General features: G+C 37.1%; 1 protein-coding gene and 1 pseudogene across 2 annotated transcripts; one reads left to right on the top strand and one right to left on the bottom strand.

The window, feature by feature from the left end:
• The first annotated feature begins 7,536 nt into the window (after positions 1-7,536).
• On the top strand, positions 7,537-9,431 carry LOC148769170 (BRASSINOSTEROID INSENSITIVE 1-associated receptor kinase 1-like; annotated as a pseudogene). Its single transcript, XR_016031977.1, has 4 exons — positions 7,537-7,626; positions 7,977-8,326; positions 8,435-8,808; positions 8,914-9,431. The product of XR_016031977.1 is annotated as a BRASSINOSTEROID INSENSITIVE 1-associated receptor kinase 1-like (transcript).
• A 14,140-nt stretch (positions 9,432-23,571) lies between these two features.
• On the bottom strand, positions 23,572-24,688 carry LOC105965326 (BRASSINOSTEROID INSENSITIVE 1-associated receptor kinase 1). The gene is made up of 2 exons (XM_012989873.1): positions 24,316-24,688; positions 23,572-23,927 (listed from the first exon to the last, which is right to left on the bottom strand). Exons 1-2 carry the CDS (start codon positions 24,686-24,688, stop codon positions 23,572-23,574), a joined length of 729 nt encoding a protein of 242 aa, XP_012845327.1.
• Positions 24,689-25,032: the final 344 nt, after the last annotated feature.

Here is a 25,032-nt window from a genome sequence, read left to right as displayed (position 1 = left end):
AATGACTAAAAGTGTTGAATTTTTGAAACATGAGAACCATATGTGGAATATGTGCAAACTTTAGGGATGAAAAATGCATTTTTCCCTTTTTTTAATTCATCAAAGCATTGGATAAATTACGAACCTGGAGAGACAGTTGGCGGGTTATTAAGTTGCAATGGAGCTGGTGGAGATACGGATGTAGCCGCTGCCCATCTCTTACTACTGGAAAATATTGAAAAATAATCTTCATTTTTTAATACAATCAAAGATCTCTGCTTTCCGGAAATAAAAAATATATAATAATAAGGGCAAATTACGGCCACCTCCTGAATTATGGTTAAATTACGAAAACCCCTTCTATTTGGGTAATTACAACCACTCCCTCAACTATATATTATCTTACGAAAATACCCCTCCAAAGATAAACTTATGGATGTTAAATCGTTAAACCGAACTGAAATTTCGGTACGCCAACATTTCTTACCGTTTACCGAACTGAATATACGATTTAGTTCGGTAAATAGCCGAATTACATTAATTTATGTAAAAATATTTAAAAGAAGAAGAGTTGTTACGTTGTAATTAACCAAACAAGAGGAGTTCTTTCGTAATTTGGTCATACACCAGGAGTAACCCTAATTTACCCATCATAATAATGATAAAAAAATATTACTCGCAAAATTGTTGGTTGAAATGATCATCGTTATCATCCTCCCATGAAGATTTGGTGCTGATAGAGTGAGAGTGGAATAGTTCCCAAATCTGCTGCTTCCGTACAACCGCTGTCACTAACCTCTCCCAATTATCCCTAGATGAGTACATCTCTCTAATCTCTCTCTCTCTCTAAACTTTTCTCTCTCTAGCTTACGATCACAATATAGAATTAATTATATAATATGAATTTTTTCAGATTTGATTAATATGTTTAAAATGTTGTTTCGCTGAAATTGTGTGGAGAGAGAGAAGTGAAGGAGAAAACGCGTTCTTCCTTAGTCAAAGTCAAACAGAGTGGGACTCAATTTACATATTCCAAGTCTTTGCAGTGTCACAGTTGATCTTTTCCTTTTCCTCTTTTATTTACAGTAAATAGATCAACAGTTAATCAACCCTCGTCAGGAGAGTTGGTATCTAGCCTTTATTAATAGGGTAAAGGTTTAGGGTTCGGGTCCCCCTCCCCTACTTCCCCTTGTAATGGATTTGAATTTACTCAAAAAAAAAAATCAACAGTTAATTAGTAACGCCGGTGATTTCTTTTATTTATTTATTATTTTTTTTTCAGATATTCAATCAACACATTATAATTAGAAAAATATGATCGTAGTCAACAGAGTAAAATAGCCGGAGAAAAAAAATGTTAAGCGGCGACAATTTGAAATACTTATTCAAATAAGGAGAAGATCAAATTAAATTTTCCAATGTAGAAATACTATAGCACCCTTAAAAAAAATGACATAAGGCAAGAAAATCAAAATTTAAACTATAAAAAATTACCCACAAGACAACAAATAACACAAGACCACAAACCCATGGATAATTATATATTTCGTCCCTGTACTTCGCCTCTTATTCGCTTTATGTCCCTGAACAAGTTGAAGTGATATTCTTCGTCCTTAAACATGCCACTTTTCTGTTGTTTTCGTCATTCCGTTAATTTGGCTGATTAGTTTGGATGGAAAACAACGTTTTTGAAATCTCACCCTTCTTCTTATTTCCTCAATTTTAGTTAATCTCAAATTGCGCCAAACATTTCCCTCTACAAATCCATAATTCCAGCTCTTTGTTTAACACATAAATCTTTGGCCCCTATGTTCACAAAAAATATATTTGGTCCCTCGTGTTTAAAAATTCAACATTTGTAGCCATTTATGTCAATTTTCTATTAAAGCTAACAAAATCAAGGGTGTGTCCATCACTGCTTATTGGATATGTAGCTGTTATATAAGCTGTGTAGTATTTTCTGTATAGCATTTATCATTTTCTGTATAGCATTTATCATTTTATATTTCTGTTCTTAATAAAACGTGTTTTAGCTATCACGTTTTTATTAGTTTTTCTTTTCTTTTAGCGTTTTTAGGTAGTTATTGTAACAGCTATTTAAAGCTGATTTTGTTACCGTTGTAAAATATCTTTTCCTTTTTTTCTCAATACCAATTTCTTCTTCCTTCTTCCTCCTTTGATTTTTCTTCTGATATGAACCCCAGTTTAGGGTTCTAACATGGTATCAGTTTTTTAATCGATTCGATCTGCCGATCGTGTTTTTTTTTCTCGTTTCCGCGCGATTATCTTTTTGATTGTTCATCTATCATATCGATTGCTGTTTCTGGTGTTTATAATTCATGGCGCCGCCAGCTCGTTCTCCGTTGGATGATGTTTCGCATCCGATGTTTCTTCATCCGTCGGATGGTCCGAATTTGATTCTGGTTTCGCAGCTCTTAACTGAAGACAATTATGCTTCGTGGTCGCGAGCTATGACTATTTCGTTAACGGTGAAGAACAAAATTGGGTTCATCGATGGCACGATTTCTGAGCCTGCTGCTGATGAGTTGGTTATGCGTAATGCTTGGATTAGGAATAATAATATTGTTATGTCTTGGATTATCAATTCGGTTTCCAAGGACATCCAAGGTAGCATTATGTACTCCAATTCGGCCAAAGAAATTTGGGATGATCTAAAAACTAGGTTTTCACAGACAAATGGTCCTCGCATCTTCCAATTGCGTCGTGATTTGGCGAACCTTACCCAAGGCAGTCAATCAGTGAATGTATATTTCACTAAGGTCAAGGCAATTTGGGATGAATTGGCGAGTTATAGGCCATGTTGTTCTTGTGGAAAATGTGATTGTGGTGGTTTTGAAAAGTTACAGGCTCATTATAATCAAGAGTATGTCATGAGTTTCCTTATGGGGTTGAATGAAAGTCTAGCCTCCACTCGTGGTCAAATCTTGCTCATGGATCCACTCCCTCCCATTTCTAAGGTGTTTGCATTCATTTCTCAAGAAGAACGTCAGAGATCAGTTGTTTCTTCACATGTTGAGTCTTCTGGCTCTGTTTTTTCTGTCAAGAATGAGGGGTTTAAGCGGTCCATTAATAATCAGTTCTACAATACTGGTTTAAAGAAGAGAGAACGCAGTTTCTGCACACATTACAATATGCAGGGTCACACTGTGGAGAAGTGTTATAAACTGCATGGATATCCTCCTTCTTATAAGCCACAGAAATCTCGTTTTTCTTCTCATGTTAATCAGGTTTCTGGTTTTGATTCTTCTTTGGATTCTCATTCTTCAGATTCAGGTGTAAGCTCTCAAAAAGTGGATGGTTATCTTCAGTCCATGACTCCTTCTCAGTGTCAGCAGTTCATGTCTATGTTTTCTTCACACATGGCTGCTCAACAGCAACTATCTACTGGTTCTGCTCAGCCACAATCTGCTCAATCTGCTCTTGGAGCTGATACAACTACGGTTTCTTGTGTGACAGGTATTTGTGCTTTATCTGGTGTTCCTTCTTTATCCTCTGCTGATTGGATTTTAGATTCAGGTGCTTCTAAACATATTTGTCATGATAAACAGTTGTTTATTAATCTCAGGCCTGTTAGTAATTTCAGGGTTCTTTTGCCTGATTCTTCTGTGTTAATTGTGTCCTTTGTGGGTGATGTTCGTTTGTCTAAGGAGATTTTTCTTACTGGAGTTTTTTATGTTCCTCAGTTCAAGTTTAATCTTATTTCTGTGAGTGCTTTTCTTCAAGATAATCAGTTTTTTATTGGTTTTTCTACATTTACTTTTGTCATACAGGACAAGTTCTTCAAGATGATTGGCAGGGGTAGAAAAGTTGAGGAGCTTTATGTTTTGGATTCACCTCCTTTTCTGCCACCTCCTTCCATATCTTCTTGTAATTCTGTGTTTCTTTGTAATCAAGTCTCTGCCACTGTTTGGCATAAGAGGCTTGGTCATGTTCCTTTTAAGAAATTGGTGTTTTTAAAAGCTTTTCTTCCAGTTTCTTCTGGTTTTGCTCCTCCCAAAGACAGTTGTTGTCATGTTTGTCCTGTTGCTAAACAAAAGAGGCTTTCTTTTTCTTCTCATAATCATGTTGCTGATCATGTTTTTGATCTCATTCATTGTGACATTTGGGGTCCTTATAAAGTTCCTTCTTATAATGGCTTTAAATATTTTATTACTATAGTAGATGATTGTTCCAGGTATACATGGGTTCATTTGGTTCATTCTAAATCTATGCTTTGGTTGTGATTCCTCGTTTTATTTCTATGGTTCAAATTCAATTTGGTAAGACCATTAAAGTTTTTCGTTCTGATAATGCTCCAGAGTTATCTTTTAATCATTTGTTTGCTCATTTGGGCATTTTACATCAGTTTTCTTGTGTGCAAACTCCTCAACAGAATGCTATTGTTGAGAGAAAACATCAACACATTTTGAATGTGGCTCGTTCTTTATTTTTTGAGTCCAAAATACATGTTGAGTACTGGAGTGATTGTGTTAGTACTGCTGTTTACCTCATTAACCGTATTCCTTCTAAAGTTTTACACAATGTTTCTCCCTACAGTATTCTTTATCCTCATTCTCCTTTTGATTATTCTACTCTTAAGGTTTTTGGTTGTCTTTCTTTTGCTTCCACCTTGGCTGCTGCCAGAGATAAGTTTCAGCCTAGAGCAAGGCCTTGTGTTTTTATTGGGTATCCTACTGGTGTTAAAGGGTATAAACTCTTGGATATTCACAGTAGGGAAGTGTTTTTTTCTAGGGATGTGATCTTTCATGAGGATCAGTTTCCTTTTGTCTCCATTCCTCAGTCTTCTATTGACTCTGTGTTTGATTCTCAGCCTATTGTTCCTCTTTCTCAGTCTATTCCTCTGTCTGCTGTTCCCACTGAGCCTTATGTGGATCCTGTGTCTTCTTCTTCTTCTACTTCTCAGCCTAGAAGGTCTGGTAGGCAGATTAAGCCTCCTTCTTACTTGAGTGATTATGCTTGTTTTGGGTTGCATAAGTCTCTTTATCCTATTGCTTCTGTATTGTCATATGACAAGTTATCTACTGATTATAGACATTTTGTTCTTAATCTTACTCATGATTCTGAACCTCATACTTACAAACAAGCTGTTAAGCATCCTCAATGGGTTGATGCTATGAAAGAAGAGCTTGATGCTCTTGAGGCCAATCACACTTGGTCTGTTGTTCCTTTGCCTCCTGATAAACATTCTATAAGTTGTAAATGGGTGTATAAGCTCAAGAGAAAGCAAGATGGTTCTATTGACAGGTATAAAGCTAGGTTGGTAGCTCGAGGTTTTACTCAACTAGAAGGTGTGGATTATATTGATACCTTTTCACCTGTTGTTAAGCTTGTTTCTGTTAAGGTTTTGCTTGCTTTAGCTGCTGTTCATGGTTGGGAACTGCACCAGCTGGATCTTAATAATGCTTTCCTCAATGGAGATTTGCATGAAGAAGTCTACATGGATTTGCCTTTGGGATATTCCCAGCCTTCTATATCTCCAGGTTCTTCTCATTTAGTTTGTAAGTTACATAAGTCTTTGTATGGACTCAAGCAAGCTTCCAGGCAATGGAATGCTAAGTTTACTGAGGTTATTTTGGCTCTTGGTTTTATTCAATCTCAAAATGATTATTCTTTGTTTACTAGAGGCCATGGTTCTTCCCTTATTGTCTTGTTACTTTATGTTGATGACATGGTCATTGCTGGTCCTAGTTCTGCTAATATTTCAGGTTTCAAGCAAGTTTTGAGTACTAAGTTTAAGCTTAAAGATCTTGGTCCTATGAAATATTTTTTGGGTATTGAAATTGCCAAGTCTCATTCTGGTATTTTTATTTCCCAGAGGCAGTATGCTCTCACTCTTCTTGCTGATACTCAATATACAGATTGTAAGCCAGTTACCTTACCCATGGATCCTAAATTGAAACTTTCTTCTGAAAATGGTGATTTACTGGCAGATTCTTCAGCTTATAGAAGGCTCATTGGCAGGTTGTTGTATCTTACCATTACTAGGCCAGACATTGCTTATACTGTTCATAAACTTAGTCAATTTGTTTCTGCTCCTCGTACTTCACATATGCAGGCTGTTCATCATCTATTAAGATATCTTAAAGCAGCTCCGGGTCAAGGTTTATTTTATTCATCTACTTCAGATCTTATTATTAAAGGTTTTTCAGATGCTGATTGGGGATCCTGTCTTGATACAAGGAAGTCTACTACTGGTTTTTGTATTTTTTTGGATGATTCATTGATCTCTTGGAAATCCAAAAAGCAGGTCACTGTTTCAAGATCTTCTGCAGAGGCAGAATACAGAGCTCTAGCTACCACAGCTAGTGAATTGGTTTGGATTCTCCAGCTGTTATGTGATTTTCAGGCTGTTCCCCCATCTGTTTTGCTTTTTTGTGACAATTTGGCTGCTGTTCATATTGCTTCTAATCCAACTTTTCATGAAAGAACTAAGCACATAGAAATTGATTGTCATTTTGTTAGGCAGCAGGTTAAACAGAAGAAGTTCAGACTCATGCCTGTTAAAAGCTGTGATCAACTTGCAGATCTCTTCACCAAAGCATTGCCTCTTCCTGCTTTTTCACATTTGTTGTCCAAGATGGCTTTTCTCAACATTTATGCTTGCTCAAGTCCATCTTGAGGGGGGGATATTGGATATGTAGCTGTTATATAAGCTGTGTAGTATTTTCTGTATAGCATTTATCATTTTCTGTATAGCATTTATCATTTTATATTTCTGTTCTTAATAAAACGTGTTTTAGCTATCACGTTTTTATTAGTTTTTCTTTTCTTTTAGCGCTTTTAGGTAGTTATTGTAACAACTATTTAAAGCTGATTTTGTTACCGTTGTAAAATATCTTTTCCTTTTTTTCTCAATACCAATTTCTTCTTCCTTCTTCCTCCTTTGATTTTTCTTCTGATATGAACCCCAGTTTAGGGTTCTAACACTGCTGTCAGTTACTACCGTAACTGACAGAGTGAGGGTAAATTGATCGAAATGACCAAAATTGTCAAATTATTGAAACATGAGGGACCAAATGTGTTTTTTTTTTTATAAACATCAGGGACCAAATATTAAATCGTTGCAAACTTGTATGGTGAAAACTGTAAATTTCTTTTTAGCTATCAAATGTTTGGCTATAAGATTTTTTAAGGGGTTAATTATAATATTTCTACATAATCCAAAATATAGTTTATTATCAGTATGGATGGCGAATATTATTTTTCTTACTTTAACGGCTCGAGAAATTACCTCTTAAGTGTGATGCAACACTTCCGTTGGCCATGTAAGGATAAACGATCATCTTTTCTTGTTGCGTAACGCAAATACCAATTAATCGGAGTAACTTTAGTTGCACGTTAACAATGTTCATCTTTTGAACCCGTGTTTCGAAATGCTCCGGCCATTTAATAACCCACCATCTGCCTCTCAAGGTTCCTTATTTTTCATCTGTTTTGAAAACCTTTTGTTTTGAACTAAAATTTAATGTGTGTGTGTGTCTAGTTTGTGTTTTTCTGACATAATATTTGATTTGCTTGCAGTTATTGGCAACATATATGGTGAAGCAATCACCCGAAAGCTATTTCCTGCTAGTTGGTACAGAGGAAAGCAAGCAAGGCAAGAATGTTCTTTCATTGAACTTCCTGGTTAGTCTTCTAAATGCCGATTTAAATTACATGGTGTGCGTGTGTGTGTATATATATAGTGGCGAGTCCAGGAATTTTTTACAGTTTTCGGAAAAAACTGACTATTTTTTTATGACAAAATCAGAAAATAGGAAAAGAAAAAAAATTAAAATTTTTTTTTGCATTAATTTTGGATTTTGGGTGAGCTAATTAATAAAGTTTGGGTGGGCTAAATAGATATATAAGTATAATTTAGGGGATAAACTATCAGTTGAGGATGGGCTTCATTCTACCATTGCCCAAGTGTTATATATATCTATACACATATATGTTCCTAACATGCAATACTTGTTTTGTATTATAATTGGTGATGCGATGATGGGCGCTTGCATGCAGGAGTTAGAACATTTTCTCTAAACGAATTGAAGATTGCAACAAATAACTTTGCGGATAAAAATATCCTTTTTAGAGATGCATTTGCAAAGTGGTACAAAGGACTGTTAGAAAATTGGGTTTATAGTGGCAGTTAAAAGATTTGAACACATGAAGAAAAACATCTCATCTTCACAGGAGAAATTTTTCCAAGCGGAAGTTGAAACGATGAGAATTGCGGTTGCGCATCCAAATTTGCTTCGACTGATTGGTGGTTGCGTTACCCAAAAAGAGAAGCTGCTCGTTTATCCATACATGGTCAACGGAACTGTTGCATCATGCTTAAGAGGTTATCTATTGAGCCGTTTGTGTTTGAGATTAAAAATAAATCCGCCATCCATATTTGTAATTGACTACGCTTTACCAGATAGCCATTAATTAATTGTTGTTATTGCAGACCGACCGAAGTCACGACCTCCACTTGATTGGTCAGTAAGAAAACGGATAGCATTCGGGGCTGCAAGGGGTCTAGCCTATTTGCACGATGGCTGTGAACGAAAAGTCATTTATCGCGATGTGAAAGCTGCAAATATATATTTGAATAAGGACTTTGAGTTGACCATACACATGGACCACGGTATAACTCATGTGGAAGACGTTGTACGAGGAACAATAGGTCATATAGCTCCTGAATATCTCTCCAAGGTTACGATTTCGGAGAAAAGTGATGTTTTTGCCTATGGTATGTTTCTTCTTGAGCTCATCACAGGGAAGAGAGCTTTTGATCTTGGTAGGCTTGCTAATGACGAAGATGTGATGTTACTTGATTGGGTGAGAACCTATGTACATAATAATTAATAATTGCCTCGTAAAGTATGCTGTGATATTCGATCGCCTTAACAACTAACTAAGAGCTTCTCCAATAATATATATCAGGTAAAGACACACGTAAAGGAGAAGGAATGGGAGATGATTGTTGATCCTGATATTGGAGGTAATAGTTATTATTACATTGAAGAAGAGGTGAAGCAATTGATTCAAATAGCTCGGCTCTGCACACAAGACAACCCGGAGAGACGACCCAACATGTTGGAAACTATGAGGATAGTGCTACAACTTGGAAATGGCTTATTATTAGCTCAAATGTGGGAAGAGTTCTATAATGAAGAAATAATGAAGAGATCCAACGAACAATTGGATCTAATTTTACCAGATAGCCCATGGCAATCAGATTAATTATCCAGCCCAAGATGATCGTGCAATATGTTTCAATTACACTACCATTTCTCTCTAATAAGTCAAATTTGGTGTACATCAGATTTTTGTGTTTGCTATAGGGAAAATTACAGTTTACATCCCTCAAGTTTGCACCGATTTCTTTTTTGGATGTTCACAAAAAACACCTTTAGTCCCTCATGTTACAATAATTTAACACTTTGAGTCATTTCCGTCAATTTGCCATTAATTTGTCAGCTAAGTCAGTGATGGGCACAATCTTGATTTTGTTCATGTCCCGTTTTTGAAGAGCTTGCAGCAGGCTATGGGTGCACGGTTGTCGTTCAGTGAGGCATTGGATCCTAAGACCGATGGTCAATCCGAGAGGACTATTCAGACTTTAGAAGATATGCTTTGAGCATGCGTAATGGATTTTCACGGCAGTTGGGATTCAAAGTTGTCATTGATTGAGGATGCCTACAACAATATTTAGCACCATGATCATGTTCTAAAGGTTGAAACCGGCGGAATTAGCACCAAATCTGGCCTGCGGAGAGAAACCAATTAAGATTCTTGATCATAAAGAGAAGTTGTTGCGAAATCATGCGATCAAAGTGCTTTGTAAAATCATGTTGTCGATGAATCAACTTGAGAAAGAGAAGAGGAGATGCGCCGGTTATATCAAGAGTTATTTGCAATAACATTTCTAATTTCAAGGGCGAAAATTATTTTGAAGGGGGCAGAATTGTAACGCCTTGATTTTCATAGCACGACCATGAGCATGTGATTTACATTCATAATTTAATTTGAAAACATGTATATTTCATATACTTGTTATTTATGTTTAGCGGCTCTTTGATATATATAACCCCAAATATTTCTTTTAATAGGAAGATATTCAAATTATTTTGCACCATTTGAGATAAACTCACTACTAATTTTAGCAGCCATTTTTCCAATCATGCATCTTCCCCCTCATCAACACTGTCCTATCACATCAGCCGTCCTTTTTTTTTTTTCTTTTAATATTATTTTTTTTTTTATTTTTAAATTTCTTTTTGATTTTTTTTAAATCTTTTTTAATTTTTTTTTGGTTAAAAGTTTTGGTGTTTTAATGCTGCTTTGCCCTCTTTTTGCTTGTTTCCAGGTCAAAATGACCGGTTCTCAACCCATATGCGTTCCACATGACAAATCCAATGTTATTGACGTCTTTTCCATTTTTAAAATGGAATAAATGTTACGTTTTTTATTCTATTATTTTTTTTAAATGGAATTTTTTTAAATAGAATAATTTAAAAAAAAAAGAAAAAGAAAAATGTCATCTTGTTCCAAGCAGCTCAACCCTGGATTTTGAGAACCCATGGCCCGAAAACTCCGAACAAAAAAAAAAGAAAGTACTTTCTCGCCTCTGCAATTCCAAGGATGACCGCTGCCATCGCACCAATCTCCACCACCCACCGCCCACCGGCGCACACTTGATCTCACCGCCCAGCGCCGCACACTTCCTCCGCGGCATGGGGCAACCTCAATTGTGAGAAGAACATCTAATCCTCCATTCGTTAGAAGAAGATCTAGTCGATTTGGAGCAAGAAATCGAGAGAAAATAGTGTTGATATAAACTGAATTAGGGAAAGGGGGAAATCAAATGAACATTTTTTTACCTAATTTTAGGTCCAATTTCAGTCAATTAAAATGAGCTGGGATTAAATGTGTTCAAAATACAAACTTTAGAATGTATTGTGTACATTGTCGAAAAATCTCGCTTGGGGTTGCGGGCGGCGGATATGGAGATGTGGTGGTGGTGGTGGTGAGCTTGGTGGTTGTGCAAGAGGACGGAGCTGGTTCCTGGTGGTGAGCGGCGAACGACTGCAACATGAGAGAAACGGTTGAAGAAAGTTGTGAGTTGAGTGAGGAGGGCGGGGTGGTTGTATATGATCTGCCGCCGCCAACGCCGCTGGCCTTGATGATTTCATGTGGAGGAGCTATGTGAAATTAGGGCTGATTGTCGGCAGGTAAACGACGACGCTTTTGTTGTTGTTGGTATGATTATGACTAGGGAAAAATAAAGTAGCAACAGTAGTATATGTGGTGGATTTTCTGCTAGGATTGGGAACAAGACGAGGATATTTTTTTTAATTATTCTATTTAACATTTATTATATTTTAAAAATGGAAAAGACGTCAATAACCTTGAATTTGACCTCAAAACAGAAAAAAAAAAAAAAAAAAAAAAAAAAAAAAAAAGAGGCAAAGTGACACAATTAATTTAGTACAAGTGAACTCATGCAAAAAAAATTTGTTCAGGCCGTGATCCGCAAAAAAATAAAAAAATTAGGTGGTTTAATACTATTTACCCATTTTTTTTGTTATAATATTTATTTGTTTTTTTAATTCTTTTTCTATTAGGTATATTAATAGACTATGAAGCATATTAATCGACTATGATGAAGCATAGTCGATTAAGAAAAGTGAGTACTAAAACTAAAACTAAAACAAGCACTACTACGTAAAAAAAAATCAACATTTTTTTACAAAACAAATACTATACATAAATTGTAATAGATTTATACAAATCGGAATGAATACACAAAAATCAAAAACAGTCGATTAACACTTTAATCGAGTACCAGAGCATAGTCGATTAACTTAACCGACTATGATGAAGCATAGTCGAATAAGGGTCCAGTCTGCGCGAATTTCTCTATCTGCGCCGTCCTCTGCCCCATCTACCAAAAAACCCTAGATCTTCCTCCCCATCGTCACCACAACGCCACTCAGCCACCATGCATATGCAGGCCTCCTTCTTACTCTCCCACTCACCACCACCCACATCCCTCAGAAGTCAGAACCCAATTCCCCCACACCCCCCCCCCCCCCCCCTCCTCTAAACACCTTCCTCCTTCATAATCCACGCCGCCGCCACCACCGAAACTGACGTCCCAACACCTCCGATGGCGGTCGCGGTCGCAAATCTGAACAAGTACAGCTTGAGAATCATGGAGCCCAAGTCGCAGGGTGGTTCCAAGGCGATTTTCTACAGCATCGGTTTGTCAGATGATGACATGCATGCACAAACCCCAAGTGGGGATATCGTCGGGCTGGTACAAGGGAAACACCTGCAACATGCATTTGCTGAAACTCGCTGAGGTTGTCATGGAAGGCGCCGAAAAGGCCTTCATTTCAGATCCTGAAAATTTGGCCTTCATTTTAGATCTATTCTACTCTGACCAGTGGTGCGGCGAGGCTGTTGCCGGAGAAAAGAGAGAAAGAAAAGAAAAAGGAATTAGATAAATGAAAAATGAGATTATGGTTTTGAAAAAATACATTGAACAATTAAGGGTAGGTTTTAAAATTATGAAAATAGCGTTTGAGTGGAATATTAGCTAATGAGGTTTTCTCTAATTGGAAGGGGGGTTTTCCTTACCTATATTTCCTAAATGGGGATTCTTACTAATTTTCCCTTATGTTTAAGAGGTCTTAACAAATAAGCCCATCAATGGGTACTTATACATAAAGAGATTCAGACAATAAATTACTCCTTTACAAATAAGTCCATACATGGTCACAAATTATTCAATTTTGACCCAAATCACATTTTTATGGACAAATTCGTCTGTCACCGCCGTTGGCCGCCAGTCCCCGGCGTTGACTTTTTTTTTTTTTTCCTCATGAACTTTCCACCACCGGTTTCCGGCGTTGACTTTTTCGATTTTTTTTTGTTTCTGTAACATTTTTTTCCCGTTTAAACGGCAATATTGTTGTGATTGACATTAATATTAACTATATTACTGTTAAACATGGTAAAATTAACTAAACTACAGTCTAACACAGTAATATTGCTATATTAATCTATAGCACAGTAACATTAACACAACAAAACTCATTATTATTGTGTAATAGAGTAATATTACTATGTTGACCGTTCAACAAATGTAAACATAATAAAAAGCCAAAAGAATTAATATTACTGTGAGTGACAGTAATATTACTATAACAACAGTAATATTACCGTCAACCACAACAATTTTACAATAATAGACAGTAATATTATTACGTTACTCCGTGAATAACTCAAACAAACAAAAAAATCCAAACAAAATAATAATATTGATGTGGTTGACAGCAATATTACTATAACAACAGTAATATTTCCGTCAATCACAGTAATATTATTTTGTTTACAGTAATATTACAATAATAGACAGTAATATTATTACGTTACTCTGTGAATAACTCAAACAAAACAAAAAAACCCAAAATAATAATAATATTGATGTTGTTGACAGTAATATTATTGTGTTTACAGTTATTTTACTGTCAACGACAGTAATATAATTACGTTGACTAGTCAACAAAACAAACAAAATAAAAAAAACAAAAAATTAAAAAATAATAATGTTACGTTAATTTACTATCAACGGCAGAACAATTACATAAATGTATAGTCAACGGTAGTACAATTACGTTAATTAACTCTCATTGACACTTTAATTACGTTAATTTACCGTCTGTAAAAAAAAAAAAAAAAAAAAAAAAAAAAAAAAAAAAAAATATGTCAATGCCGGAGACCGGCGGTCAACGCCGGAATCCGGCGGCGGAAAAAAACGTAACAGAAAAGAAAAAAAAAAGTCAACGCCGAAGAACGGCGAAAAAATTCGGAAAAAAGAAAAGTTCGGAAAGTCAACGCCGGAATCCGGCGGCAAAATTTTTTTTTTTGAAAAAAAAGTCAAAATTAGATTTTTGTGGACAACATTGATTAAATTGGGGTTACAATTAAGAATTGGGTATAAAGAGTTGGGGGTAATATTGTCATATATATGAATGTTTCCTTTATTTATAAAAAAGAGGGTAAATTACATACACCCCCTGAGGTATGGTCAATTTACAAAAAAAAAATCCTCTTGTTTGGATAATTACATCTACCCCCTCAACTATGTTTTTTTCTTACACCTCCACCCTTATGGTATCAAATTCAACCTCGTTTTGTGTAAAAATACAGTTTCTGATGTACCACAATCTGATATATACAAGCCAAAAAAACACATATTATGATCATCTTGCTTCAAAATGTAGATTTCGAATGGGATAAAACGGGTACAAAAGTGATAATATTCCATATAATCTCGAAGATTCCACTAAATTTGGGGAGTTGAGGGGGTGGTTGTAATTATCCAAACAAGAGGGGGGTTTTCGTAATTTGTCCATACTTCAGGGGTGGTTGTAATTTACCCATATTTCTTGGAATGTGCTCTAGTCTGTACTCGTTCTGAGTAAAAATACAGTTTCTGATGCACCACAGTCTGATATATACAAGCTAAAAAACACATATTATGATCATATTGTTTCAAAATGTAGAGTTCGAATGGGATAAAACGGGTAAAAAGGTTATAATATTCGATATAATCGTGAAGATTCCACTAAATTTGAGGAGTTGAGGGGGTGGTTGTAGTTATACAAACAAGATGGGGGTTTTCGTAATTTGACCATACCTAGGGAGGTGGTTGTAATTTACCCTAATAAATATTAAAAGGATGGGCTTATTGGTGAAAAAAATATAGCCCCTAAACCTAGAATAATAAAGATGCTTGGTTAGGGACTTATGCACAAAAACCCATATGTTTAATTACTTATTTATCTTATTATGTGAAATTATGTACCTAGTGGAATTAAATGTTATGTTTCATAGATGATAATAAATTTAATTAATTTTGTATATTTCTTTATTTAGACTTAATACATGTTATGTGAATTATGTAGCATATGTTATGGAATTAGTGGCAGAAAATACCCAAGTGTTATAGCGTGTAGTTTGTGTGCCAGTATGTGTGTTTTATAGATGACCCCTGATGTTCGTAATATCACCACATAATTTCTCTGTGGTTGATAGAGGTAGCTTCCGTTAGTTTTTCAGTCAAAATTAACTGCACGTGTCAAACGTCTAAATACTATATTTTGCAGATGACCCCCATGAAGTTTAACACGCGCGATTAAGTTGATGGAAAAACTAACGGACATTACCACTATCAACCACCACAAGGGGGCTATGTGCCAATATTACGAGTACAAGGAGGTCATCTGCAAAATCTTTAAACCACAGGGGTTTAAGTGTTATTTACTGTCGTACGAAATGGAGAAACCTAGCTACTTCAAGACTCTCACTTTAGGCACAATTTCTATTTGACTTCTTTCTTGATTTTAAACAAGTGAGTATACAAAATGCATCCCCTCGTGCAGAGCTACACATTAGTGTAAAGTTCGGTAACTACTCGTAGATTTAAAACCCATGAAATCCCAACAAACCATTCGTGTCGAACCTCTTCAACTCCTGACGACGGAGCATGTCTTCCTTACAAAACTCTTCCCACCTCTGAGCTAATAAGCCGTCTCCAATAAGTTGTAGCATCGTCACGATAGCCGACATCCTTGGACGTTTCTCAGGGTTGTCTTGTATGCAGAGCAGAGCTATATGAATAAGCTGCTCCACACCTTCCTCAATGTAATAATTATTACCTCCAATATCAGAATCAACAATCTCCTCCCACTTCTTCTCCTCTAAGATATTTTTTACCTGAGAGAATAGATATTGGTGACATATATAATTAGTTTAGTATCAAGGCAATGAAATTTATAGCATAAGATACAATACCATTATATATATATATATATATATATATATATATTGGCGTCGAAATCGGGATTAAATTACAAATTAATGGCCTAAATAATTTGGTTATTAATTTGGATCTCGATTAATAGTCCATAATAAAATTTGGGCTTTATATCGAAGTCCACACTAAATTTGGACTTTGCAAATATATCATATGGGTTAACACAAAATGAGTACTAAATTCCTATTCTTGGGTTAGCTATTTGGGCTCACAAAATATGGCCCACAATAAATAAGTTGCAGGTGTCTGAGTCCACCGGCCCAAGTCTAAGTCAAGAAACCCTAAATCGTGTCTATAAAAGGAGGTATCAAACACACACAAAGGGACATACGAGGAGACCGACACAAGCATCAAGCAAGGCGTACATCAAGCACTCAAAAGCTCTCAAGTCTCGAGCTCTTGCCACGACGAAGAACAACAACCGAGGAGGTTCTACATCTTCATCAAGGCACCATATCCACAAGACCTAGAAATCCCCAAATCGATTTCTAGATATTCATATCTACTTCCGCAAATCAACGGAGGAATCAAACTCTCAATTCAAGAACAAGCTTCGGCCCTTGGATTAAATCTAGGAGAAGAATCAGAGGAATCAACAAAGATTGTAACCCATTTCGTTTTGATTAAAATATATTTATTTGTTCCTATTTTTTCTTGTCTTGTAATTTATTTTGCAGACATTTAAATTTGAGGTTAACAAATTGGCACGCCCAGTGGGACAACTTTGCCCCTCATCTCCTCTCCTACATCGAAGCGCATATCCACGTGTTCAACGATCCAATGTCTCCAAAGAAGAACCAAAACTCTTTGATTCAAAAGGCTACCGAGATTGCCACCGTTGTTGGTTTATCATCCACCGGGGGCAAGATCGATAATACAGCTACAACAAATGGCTCAAGCTCCTCAGGCTCGGAAGAGATCGACTCCAAATCTCAAGCCTTCACCACATTGCCGGTTATGGTGGTTGATGCGACTTCCATGGATGAGCAATTGGCGCATTTGGCCCAAACAGTGGCCAATCTTCAAAAAATAGTCGAAGACAAAGACATGAAAATCGCTCAATTAATGGATAAGTTGGAACAGTCGGAGGTTGGGGAGTTTAGCCCGAAGCACGAATCTTACCCGCTTCGTGACGAGAAGGCAAAGCAAGTGGAAGAAGCACAACCCAAGCCGGACTTCGTCCAAGGCGCCACTCATTCTTCGATGTCTGTTGCCACACTATCTGTTCAACAATTGCAAGAGATGATTGCCAATACCATCAAAGCGCAATATGGCGGACCATCTCAAGTCTCACCCATGTACTCAAAGCCGTACACTAAGCGGATAGATGCATTGAGGATGCCAGCGGGATACCAACCCCCAAAACTTCAACAATTCGACGGAAAGGGGAACCCCAAGCAACATATTGCTCATTTCATCGAAACTTGCAACAATGCGGGGACTAACGGCGATCTCTTGGTGAAACAATTCGTAAGATCACTCAAGGGAAATGCTTTCGATTGGTATGTCGATTTGGAACCCGAGTCCATCAATAATTGGGAAGAGATGAAACATGAATTCTTGAATCGCTTCTACAGCACGCGTCGTACTGTGAGTATGATCGAGCTTACCAACGCGAAGCAGTGGAAAGATGAACCGGTTGTGGATTACATCAACCGTTGGCGTGCACTAAGCCTAAATTGCAAGGATAAGCTATCGGAAGTGTCGGCAATTGAGATGTGTATCCAAGGGATGCATTGGGGGCTTCTCTACATCTTACAGGGGATTAAGCCTCGAAATTTTGAAGAATTGGCTACGCGTGCCCACGATATGGAATTGAGCATCGCTAACCATAAAAGCGATTTTACCGTGGACAATCAAAGGATGGAAAACAAAGACTCAAGGAGAAGCGATAAATTCACTAGGATTGCTGAGGAGTCTATGGTCATCAAGGCAAGCAATGTGAAGATTCAATCAAAGAAGAGAGACGAAAGAGATGAAGATCAACGTATGTTCAATGATAGACGTCAACCTACGTTGAAAGAAATGCAAGAAAAAGAATACCCGTTCCCGGACTCTGACGTCTCGCAAATCTTTGATACATTGTTGGAAAAGAAATTGATAGAGTTGCCTGAACCAAAACGCCCCGAGGAGGCTGAAAAGGTAAATGACCCTAAATACTGCAAGTATCATAGAGTTATCGGCCATCCTATAGAAAAATGCTTTGTGGTGAAGGAAAAGATCCTTAGATTGGCCCGAGAAGGAAAAATAATCTTAGATATCGAAGATGTGGTCAACACAAATGTTGCTAGCATCACTCATGCCCGGAGTGCTCGTCAAGTTCTATCCTCTAGAATAGAAGAATCGTCGAAATTTCAATTCGGTAGCCTTGAGCCAACGTTTGTCAAATCTCTGCTTCTAGAGAGAGAAATCATATGCAAAGAAGATTCCACACCTTTAGTTGATGATGATGATGAATGGACCCTCGTGACGCATCGACAAAGACAAAGGCTACGTGTCGAGAAGCTTAACTCGTTGAAGCCAATAAAGCCAGCTAAACCCACTCGCTATGAAAGTGGGATTGAGAATGTGAAAGCACATGGCACCTTACCTAGAAGGTCATTCAAAGGTTCCCGTCATAGTCAAGTAACTTTGGAAGAATTCTTTCCGCAATACTTTCTTCAAGCAAAAGCCGAAAGGTTACCAGCCATTTCACGTGAAGAAAAGAGTCAAAAAATTGCTACATGTTGCACAACTATGACGTTCACGGACGAGGATTTGTTGCTAGGGTCAAAGCCTCATAATCGTCCGCTTTTTGTCTCGGGGTTATTGCATGAGAAAAAGGTCGACCGCATTCTTATAGATGGAGGGTCAGCGGTCAACATCATGCCAAAGTCGACTTTGAAACAAGTGGGGATCGCAGTTGAAGACCTGACACGTAGTCGTTTGACTATTCAAGGCTTTAATCAAAAGGGTCAACGAGCAATTGGCATGGTTAGATTAAATCTCACGATTGGAGAACTAACCGTCAGTACACTATTCCATGTGATCGATGCAAAGACCTCTTATCACTTGTTATTGGGAAGGCCATGGCTTCACGGAAATGGAGTTGTTCCATCTACCCTTCATCAATGCTTCAAATACTTGAGGAATGGAGAGTTAGTGAGAGTCGATGCTAATACAAAACCATTCACTGAGGTTGAATCACATTTCGCCGATGCTAAACTTTATGTGGACTTAGACTCGGCGCTAGAAGATTTGGTAGTAGGGGACACACCTATGAATGATAGTGGCACGAAGTTCGAGAAGTTAGTCACTATAATTGAAGCCCCGGCGTGCAAAATCAACAAGCCCATAGAGAAATTCGATTTGCCGGTATTCCCATATGTTCATCCGTCATGCCAAAAAGAAGGACACATTTTGTTCAATGATTACATTTCATTGCCATCTAATGTACAACCACATAAAGTGGAATCGAGTCATTGGCGAATCATCAAGAGGGAGTTGATTATGCCTATAATCTTCTTAAGCCCGTTAGCCCGTAAGAAAACGCCATCCGCGCTCGTTCAACATCCAGGAGTTCAAGGAGAGTTCAATCCAAAAGCATATAGTCTCCTAGCCAAGTGTGGGTACAACTTCTCTAGCTTGTCACGATTAGGTAAACTAAGACCCGAGTTAACGGGAGAAAAGATCCACAGACTCAATAAAGTACAAAGGGCATTGAGAAGACAAGGCTTTCATGTTGATCAACCTAGAGTTGGTTTGAGATTCACTCCGATTGAGCCATTTAGAACACGCGTGTCAACGAAAGAAGGATGCGTCAACGTCCAACATATCACCGTAAATGATGGTGGAAAACAAAAGAAAAGCGCCAATCGTGTTTCTGTTTTTGATCGACTTGGTGCCCCTGTTGCTCGAGCTTCTGTCTTTGAGAGGCTTGGACCTTCTAATCATGTCTCCAATGTCCATAATAGACTGTCTCCAAGTGGTACATCTGTTTCCACACGTCTTGGCGGCCGTAAAGGGCAACAACAAAGGAAAAGGGACCGTGATGAGAAAATAGACGAATTGGAATTGAGAAGTGAAGCTCAAAGTCCTCTGTCACTTCGACCAAATAGAAAAGATTCATCGATCCTGCTTATTGCCATAAATGGAGCGGTGAAGGTGAAGCAACGCGTCATCAAACATCATGTTCCAGTATGCGAAGATGCTCAAAATGAAGATGAAGTGGAAGTCAACGTTAGCTCATATTATGCAAGCGTTGTTGACGATCTGAATCCAAAGCTAGCATTATCCTTGAAGAAACATCTCCTTTTGGAGAAGAGAACATGATAAATTAAAGTGAAATGTTCGCTTGAACTACGTTATGACTTGATCCCTTTAAACAGGGTACGTAGGCAGCTTAGACCCATATTCTAAGTTCAGTCAAACCAAAAAAAAAAAAAAAAAAAGTTATAAGTTGTTCGCTCGTACTACGTTATGACTTGATCCTTTTGAAGTGGATGCATAGGCAGCTTAGATCCATATTCTAAGTTCCGTCAAAAAAAAAAAAAGAAAAAAAAAAAGTTTTTTCGCTTGGGGGCAAAGTAAACAAGAGAAAGAAGAATATTTATTTAAGGGAAGAAACATGGTACAAATTGCTTTAGTACACAAATCCATGCACTTGAAGGGTCAAGAGACTTTTCAAGTTTGTGCCATTTGGTTAAAATAAAATTTTCGGCGAAGTCCCTATTTAAAATCCCTGAAACCAAAAAAAAAAAAAAAAAAAAAAAAAAAAACTGGGAGGAAGAGCGGCAGTCTCGTCGTTGACCAAGCTGAGGTGAATTCGGAGGTCTAGTCCGTCTTCAGCAACCAATGTTAATTCCACAGAGAATCAAGAATAGGTGGAAATCAGAAGCTTATTGGAGAAACTCAGTAGGTGACGTCGTGCAAGCGCAACACACCTTTACTCTCCATGTTTGCCCGTCCGTCGTCACGATTGCGAGAGTACTACCCAGAATTTGTTACAAATCTGAAAATCGTATTCGCCTCCATACCATCACTTCGCACAAACTCGAAGTCCATCATTGACGTCTCGATTTTGGTGTTGTTTAGGGGTCTATCTGTGTAATCCCAAAATGCCAGAGATAGAACAGCGACAACCACTCCACATACGCCTTTATCTGTATCGTTGTGCGCCGCCGTTTTCGGAGTTGTTCCTCTTCCAAACGCCTTTATCCGTATCGTTGTGCGCCGCCGTTTTCGGAGTTGTTCCTCTTCCAAATGTCGCTGCCGGCTGCCACTTGATGTGTGAGGAGAACTCCATTTTTTGCTGCAACACTCCTCTGCCCGTTAAGGTCGCACATCTCCAAACACCACCATGCGCACCTGAGAAAAGGGATATAAGACCCCAAGCTCGCATGTTGCTTAAGACTGCCTATTCTTGCCAGGGAAGTCAAAGGCGCTGATGTTTCTCCTTTCTGACTCATTTCCGTCTCCGTCTATGGAGTGATCGATAGTGCACAAAGGAAGTCCTCTTCATCGTCGTCTCAAAGGAAAAATAAAGAAACAAACCCAAGTACACAAAGTAATTGTTCTTGGTGGAGGTCCTCGGAGTTGTGGAGTCTACGCTCTATCATGCCACGACGATGGTTAACTGTTCCTGCCGATCATTGGACTTGCGGGAGAATTGTGAAGATGGCCAAAAAAAAAAAAAAAAAAAAAAAAAAAAAAAAAAAAATTGAAGTCGATTTCTAAATTTTGAAGTGATGCTGGTTGACAACCTCTGGAAGTGCTAGAAATAGTTTCGACTTTTATGAAGTAGAGACAAAATTATTTTTTTCAAAGATGCCTGCCGGCTGATATCTGCAAGAAAGATATATAGTGATCAATGAATTAAGAGAAATATACATGATTGAAGGCATTCTCCAAAAAAAAAAAAAAATAAATAAAATAAAATAAAAATCTCTTTTGGTCGATTCGTCGAACATGTTGAGCGTAGATCGTGTAGTTGATCAGCGTGTGATATAATTTGGAGCACCCTATGATCGAGCAAAACACTACAGGAAAAAAAACGAAACGGTTTGCACTATTGTTTGTTGATGCTGTTTGTTCACTGCGTTGAATGAAACCGGAGCTTCATTTTCTACTCCTTTTATAAGCTTGGAGTTATGCTAGAGGAAAATGAGGTTTTGATTCTCTTCCAACTTGCTGATCAAGAAAACAAAGGAAGGTAATTTGGTTAAGATCCGCTTTCCTGCTAACCGTACCCATAAGCATGGAAAAAGAAGATTTTAATTGAAGAAAATAGATTTGGTGGATATTGCACTGCTCAATTGAAAACTTCTAATTACAGCCTGCCAAGGAAATCATTAAAGGCAAATATCTTCTGAGATTTGGACATGGAAGGAATTTCCTCAATTTTATTTGTCAAAAGGAAAAGATCTGTGGATAATTCTACTCTATTGTCTGCCGTTTCAACAATTTGGAAGAAAAGGTAACCTCGATAATCATATGTTTAGCCTACAAAGACTTAAATGGTGGGGGCCCATAATAAATTCTTACAAAAAAAAAAAAAAAAGGAAAAAAATGAGATAAAGAAGTTTACTGCGTAATTGCTGCTGCTGCTATCCTATACTGTCCAAGTGGGCCATTAAATATTTTGTGGCTAATTCTCATATCAAGAATCTACAAATTGCTATTGAGCTCCTCAATTAAAAGAAGATGGATTTTTCAATCAAGTCCCCAAAGTGAAGGCGATGCCACATTAAATCCTATAAGTCGGGTTTAATAATTAAAAAATAATAATATAATAATACTTCAAGTCTCGTCTTCCACAGGCATTTGACGTGTTCTCCGACGAGTCTTGAAGTGGGGGCATTTGTTGGCGTCGAAATCGGGATTAAATTACAAATTAATGGCCTAAATAATTTGGTTATTAATTTGGATCTCGATTAATAGTCCATAATAAAATTTGGGCTTTATATCGAAGTCCACACTAAATTTGGACTTTGCAAATATATCATATGGGTTAACACAAAATGAGTACTAAATTCCTATTCTTGGGTTAGCTATTTGGGCTCACAAAATATGGCCCACAATAAATAAGTTGCAGGTGTCTGAGTCCACCGGCCCAAGTCTAAGTCAAGAAACCCTAAATCGTGTCTATAAAAGGAGGTATCAAACACACACAAAAGGACATACGAGGAGACCGACACAAGCATCAAGCAAGGCGTACATCAAGCACTCAAAAGCTCTCAAGTCTCGAGCTCTTGCCACGACGAAGAACAACAACCGAGGAGGTTCTACATCTTCATCAAGGCACCATATCCACAAGACCTAGAAATCCCCAAATCGATTTCTAGATATTCATATCTACTTCCGCAAATCAACGGAGGAATCAAACTCTCAATTCAAGAACAAGCTTCGGCCCTTGGATTAAATCTAGGAGAAGAATCAGAGGAATCAACAAAGATTGTAACCCATTTCGTTTTGATTAAAATATATTTATTTGTTCCTATTTTTTCTTGTCTTGTAATTTATTTTGCAGACATTTAAATTTGAGGTTAACAATATACATACATATATATATATATATATATATATATATATATATATATATATATATATATATATATATATATATATATATATATATATATATTAATTATATATATATATATATATATATATATATATATATATATATATATATATATATATATATATATGTATGTAGGCTCTCACCCAATCAACTAACAACATGTCTTCCTCTGACAAGTGACGAGCTCAAGAAGAAATATGCCATAACTATACACATCAGATTGCACCGAACAAATACCATCGGAGAGGTATTCAGGAGCTACATGACCAAATGTTCCGCCTACATTTTTTTCCACACGTGTAACACCGTGGTCCGTGGGTATGGCCAACTCAAAGTTACCAATAATTGCATCAAAGTCCTCGTTCAAATATATATTTGCAGCTTTGACGTCGCGATGGATGATTTTACTCTCACATTCATCGTGCATGTAGGAAAGACCCCTTGCAGCCCCCAATGCTATCCGTTTTCTTACTGGCCAATCAAGTGGAGGTTGTGACTTCGGTCGATCTGCAGTAACAATTTTTATTTGAAACATTTTTCCTCCGTTTATTTTTTTAATTTACCAACAAATTTTTCATATATACCTTTTAAACGAGCATAAAAACAAAGAAGAATTGACTTCTCGATGCCTTGATTGGAAAACTCTGAGCTAATCATGATTGTGGTATTAATATTAGAAAAAAAAAATCCTCTTACGATTCATTACTCCCTAAAAAGTACCATTTAGAGGATTACGAGTTTTAAAAAAATAGTCTATTACAAATAAGTCCATCATGTTACTTATTATAAATGGGTGCGATAAAAAACTCTTTTACAAAAAAAAATCAGTCAATATCTAGAGGTGTGTAAATGACTAAAATATCTCAATTTGACTCCAAATTTCACCAATTATTACCTCTTAAGCATGATCCAACAGTTATGTTGACCATGAAGGGATAAACGAGCAGCTTTTCATTTTGCGTAATGCAAACACCGACCAAGCCAAGTATATTTGGATGAACAGCAATTCTCATCGTTTCGACTTCTGCTTTGAGAAGCGGCTGTGCACGTGAGATGCCTTGCTGTTCAAATCTTTTAACTGCCACTATAAACCCATTTTCTAACTCGCCTTTATACAACTTACAAAATCCCTTTCTACAACAGATATTTCCATGTGCGAAATTTTCTGTTGCAGTCTTCAGTTCTTTTAGAGAAAATCTTCTAACTCCTGCTGCAAATGCCCACCTCACCCCAGAATTAAAATCCAAAATAAGTGACATAGGAAACATATTTATATGTCTATATATTTATGGGCAAATTACGGCCACACCATTGAGGTATGGCCAAATTACGAAAATCAAACCCTCTTGTTGGGTAATTACAGCCACCTCCTCATTCTGAATATTTTTATATAAAATTTATGTAATTCGGTTATTTACCGAACCAAATCGTATATTCAGTTCGGTAAACGGTATGAAATGTTGGCGTACCAAATTTTGGTTCGGATTTTACCGATTTAACATCCCTAAATTTACCTCTGGATGAGTATTTTCGAAAGATAATACATAGTTGAGGGAAGTGGCTGTAATTACCCAAATATGAGGGGAATTTTCGTAATTTGACCATAACTCAG

Source organism: Erythranthe guttata, chromosome 7 (assembly GCF_056151865.1).
Source record: "Erythranthe guttata isolate IM_541 chromosome 7, IM_541, whole genome shotgun sequence".
Classification (NCBI taxonomy): Eukaryota; Viridiplantae; Streptophyta; class Magnoliopsida; order Lamiales; family Phrymaceae; genus Erythranthe; species Erythranthe guttata.
Note: the sequence above shows the minus strand (reverse complement) of the source record. Positions and strands in the feature narration are given on the sequence as shown.

Coding starts and splice junctions, on each gene's coding strand:
- LOC105965326 (XM_012989873.1), bottom strand. CDS start 24,688: ATGTTTCCTATGTCACTTATTTTGGATTTTAATTCTGGGGTGAGGTGG. Junction 23,928..24,315: donor TGTTGGATCATGCTTAAGAG/GTAATAATTGGT, acceptor TTGTTACTGCAG/ATCGACCGAAGTCACAACCT.